The sequence below is a fragment of the Suricata suricatta genome, chromosome 7 (assembly GCF_006229205.1).
Source record: "Suricata suricatta isolate VVHF042 chromosome 7, meerkat_22Aug2017_6uvM2_HiC, whole genome shotgun sequence".
In the NCBI taxonomy this organism is placed as follows: domain Eukaryota; kingdom Metazoa; phylum Chordata; class Mammalia; order Carnivora; family Herpestidae; genus Suricata; species Suricata suricatta.
Window position 1 is genome coordinate 114591340 of NC_043706.1, and position 4328 is coordinate 114595667.

At 39.1% G+C, this 4328-nt stretch overlaps 1 protein-coding gene across 2 annotated transcripts in view; it reads right to left on the bottom strand.

Annotated features, from left to right (window-relative positions):
* Nucleotides 1-794, bottom strand: part of LOC115296300 (trace amine-associated receptor 6-like) — a 1325-nt gene extending 531 nt beyond the window's left edge. The window contains exon 1 of one of the 2 annotated variants that reach the window (XM_029944785.1): nucleotides 114-794. In XM_029944785.1, coding sequence (XP_029800645.1) covers nucleotides 114-794 — 681 coding nt within the window. Of the gene's footprint in view, nucleotides 1-32 lie in introns of both variants that reach the window. The other variant, XM_029944784.1, reaches the window with a different exon arrangement.
* Between the last annotated feature and the right edge of the window lie 3534 nt (nucleotides 795-4328).

A 4328-nucleotide genomic window follows, 5' to 3' on the forward strand; every position in this document is an offset into this window, starting at 1 on the left:
GCTATCACGGTGATACCCAGGGTTTTAGCTGCTTTTCTCTCTCTCTTACTCTCCCTGGCTTTGTTAGGCCCTGATGCTTCTGCTTTACCACCAATGTTTGCAATCTTTATAGCCTGTTTTTGAGCCACAAGAAAAATATTACTGTACAGAATTATCATTACAAAAGTAGGTATGAAAAATAATAGCAAATCTATCAAAATCCAAAATTGATTTATGACTGGCCGACATCCACCTACGCAGCTGAGGGCACTTACTAACTCCTCCAGCCCATCATCATGAGCACCTGTGAAGAACACGGCACCACTGTATACAAGGGGCAGGATCCAGGAGAGGCCAATGCATATCCCTGACACAGACACCGTGAACTTGGTGGGATAGAGCAGAGGGTCAGTAACAGCGATGTACCTGTCGATGGAGATGAAGCACAAGTGGAAGAGGGAAGAATAACAAAACGCCACGTCACAGCAGGTGTGGAAGGTACAGAAGCTTGGCCCAAAGTACCAGCAGCTCTCCACAGACCTGACCATGCTGAAGGGCATGACGGTCACCCCCACCAGAAAGTCAGCGCAGGCCAGAGACGCGATGAGAAAATTGGTTGGAGAGTGCAGCTGCTTGAAATGCAGGATTGAAGTCACCACCAGGAGGTTTCCAAACACAGCCAGCATCGCCCCAATGCTGAACACCGTGTAGAGAATCACGCGGGGACCTGCTGAGTAGGTGGTTTTGACACAGGATCCATTGAGGTTCGCAAAGCACATTTGCTCCGCTGTGGGGGTGAGCAAATCACTGCTCATGATTCTCTGTTTGGATACCAGGAAAACTGTCTTCTGTGGCTAAGGAGGTCATTCCAGTTTTGAAAAATCCTAAAAAAAAAAAAAAGATATATACAAGATACCAGTAATTGCCAGTACATTCTTTCCCTATTTCTTTGTAGGTAAAAATCCTTATTTTCATGTTTAAAAAAGTGATTGATTCATATCCTCACCTCATAAAAGATTTCACTTTGTAATGAAGAAACAATTTTCATCTTTACATAAAATGCTGTTTATTTAAATTAAAGAACTATTTTCTCCGTATCACCTACTAGTTCCTATCTGAGAAGCGTTGGTCATCAAAGGGCTGTTATATGATGCATGCACAATGCCACTTTTTATTAGCATTCCCCCCTAATTTCTCAGAGCCATGTTAATGCCCAAATCACTCTGTCCCCTCAGGAAAGCAGCCAAATAATTCTATACACCCAGAGCCCTGAAGATTGAATCCCCATAGTACAAGGTGTGGAAAGTAAAAAAAAAAAAAAAAAAATCTAAATAATGATTATTTTTAGGCTAAAAATAAGTTTATACCTTTCTAATTTCCTGATGACATCTGGCAGATTCATGAAATATAAATAGATATAGAAATAGAAATAGAAAGAGTGCCTCTCCTTAAAATCTTTTGTATAGAATTTGAAAGCCATATTGTTCATTCTTACCAATTATTGGGACTGCATTATCATTTCTGTAAGAACCATTTATTTATGTTACCTGTTTGTCACTGGAATCTTCACATAAGCTCTTTCTCCTTTTCATTGTTGGTTTGTATTAAAGAAGTTAAATGCAGAATCATTTATTAAAATCTAGAATGTCTAAGGTTGAGTTTTAAGAATTCTGATATGGAAAAAAGAAGTATAGAAATACAGTGTTTTCCTCAAGGAAATACATAAAGGAAGTATATGTCCACCTAAAAAACAGGTTTCTGCTGAGGCTTTTGTTTTTGTTTTTGTTTGGTAGTTTGTTTCTACATGAGAACTTTGGGAAAATATTAAAGAAAAAAATCTTTGAACTGTGGATATTCCTACATTATAGTTTAGGTTTTCCCATTGACAAATTTATTTTTCCTCTTAGCTTTCTAGAACAGATCTCAGCCTTAGGCTTTGAAAAACATATTTTTTAAATAAATGAATTCTGGTCACTTTTAAAAACCATTTTTTCATTATAAGGTAAAATTTATGTTTAAAAAATTTATACTTTGAAAGTGTTCAGGCTGACGACTTGCAATAAATACATCCATCTTTACAATCAAGATAGAGACGTTTTTGGGGCCCCTGGGTGGCTCAGTCAGTTATGCATCTGGCTTCCGGCTTCGGCTCAGGTCATGATCTCACGGGTCCTGGGTTCAAGCCCCATGTAGGGCTCAGTGCTGACAACTCAGAGCCTGGAGCCTGCTTCGGATTCTGTGTCTCCCTCTCTCTCTGACCCTCCCCTGCCCATGCTGTCTCTCTCTGTCTCTCAAAAATAAATAAAAACATAAATAAAAAATATTAAAAAAGAAAAAAAAAGATATAGACATTCCAATGCCACAGCAACTTCCGTGAGCCTTTTGCGGTTGATCTTCCCCATTTCTGTTCTTCTGCCCTAGGCAACCATGATCTTCATTCTCCTACTACAGAGTAGTTTGCCCCGTCTAAAACTCACTTGAGAAATGAATCACACAATATGTTCTCTTCTGTGACCTTCTTCCTCTCAGCCTGATGTCTGGGAGGTTTATCCATTTATTGGGCATTTTTAGTGGTTTATTGTTATTGCTAAATAACAATCAATTATATGGATAAATCACAATTACTTTTTCTGTATACCTATTGATGACATTTAGATTGTGTTTACTTTGGGGTTATTAGTAACAGCTTTGTGATTGACATTCATGTACAATTCTTTACACAGACATATGTTTTCATTTGTTATTGGGAAATACCTAGAAGTAGAATTGCTAGATCATATGGGAACCGTATATTTAACAGTTCAAGGAATTACAAACTCTTTTGGAATGTAATTGCAGCATTTTACATGCAATCTTACATGCTCACAGTCTGTGAGCATTCCAATTACTTCAAGTGCTCTTCAATATCGGTATTGCCTTTTCTTTTTATTGTAAACATTCTAGATGATATGAGTAGTATCTCACAATGCTTTTTGTGAAATGAATGGTGATATTAAGAATCTGTTCATGTCATTATTGGCTATTAGTTTATCCACTTTGGTGAACTACTCATTAACATGTTTGCCCACTTTTAATTGGGCTTTAAGAGTTCTTATTACTGGGTAAACTGGGTACAAGTCCTTTCTAGGTATATTTTATGAATGTTGTTCTTGTCAATTTCTTGAGGGTTTTTTTTTTTTTTGATGAGTAAGGATTTTAATTGTAAAGAAGTTCAACTTTTTTTTTCTTATCTGAGAAGAATTTGCCTAACTCAATGTCGTGACTATTTTCTACTATGTTCCTTTTGAAATTCTTGTAATTCTACTCCTAATGTTTACGTTAGCAACTCATGTCATATAAATTTAAATACTATGTTCCACGGGCACCTGGGTGGCTCAGTCCATTGAGCATCGGACTTTGGCTCAGGTCATGATCTCATGGACTGTGAGTTCCAGCCCCACTTCAGGCTCTGTGCTGATAGCTCGAAGCCTGGAGCCTGCTTCAGATTCTGAGTTTCCCTCTCTCTCTGTCCCTCCCCCATTCACATTCTGTCTCTCAAAAAAGGAATAAATGTTAAAGAATATTAAAAAAAAAAAAAAAAAGAACTACGTTCCAGAGGAATTGAACCTTCAGGTCGGTTCTCTGAATAGATTCTGGGTTCTTTAATGCATTCATGACCCCATTTCCAGAGGTAGAAAGAAAATTATTAGCCCATAGTTAACAGTGGCAAAGCATTTACTCAAATTATTATCTGTAGATCCTGTAATCAAGTGTCCACGGAAGACAAGGCTCTGGTGACCAAGGACGTACTGTCATACCACATTTTAGTTAAAATAGAAGTATAATAAGCTGGGTAGTTTCACTTAAGTGCTCTGGGGAACCCGGGGAAGGAAAACGATGAGCTTCAGAGTCTTTAGATTCTTTGCTCAAGGCCCATTTGGAGGATTGAAAGCTTCCCTGAACACCTCAGAAGAGTCCCATGTCTGCCATTGCCATGGGACTGGGTTCTGAGAACCAAGCTTGACCCAGTCCTATAGCTGGTGAATTCCCATGCAAACTGAATTCTCACCCTCCCAGGGCATCTTGTGCTAAAATTCTGACATTGGTTAGGAAATAAAGATTCTAAAGATTAGAATGTTGACATATGGCAGGTCCTGGTGCAGCTGGTTACCTGCTCTCGACTCCTCACAAGCCTTTTTCTGGGGAAGAGGCAGCTGGTCCACTCCTGCCTGAGGTCAGTGTCCCTGGTTTCAAGAAGTGATAATGGCCTTCCCTGAGGTAATTGTTCAGACCCTTCTCATCACCTCCCCTATCACCTTTTCTGGCCTCCAGACCTGTCATTACACTCCAATCCAGCAGCCCCGAAGAGC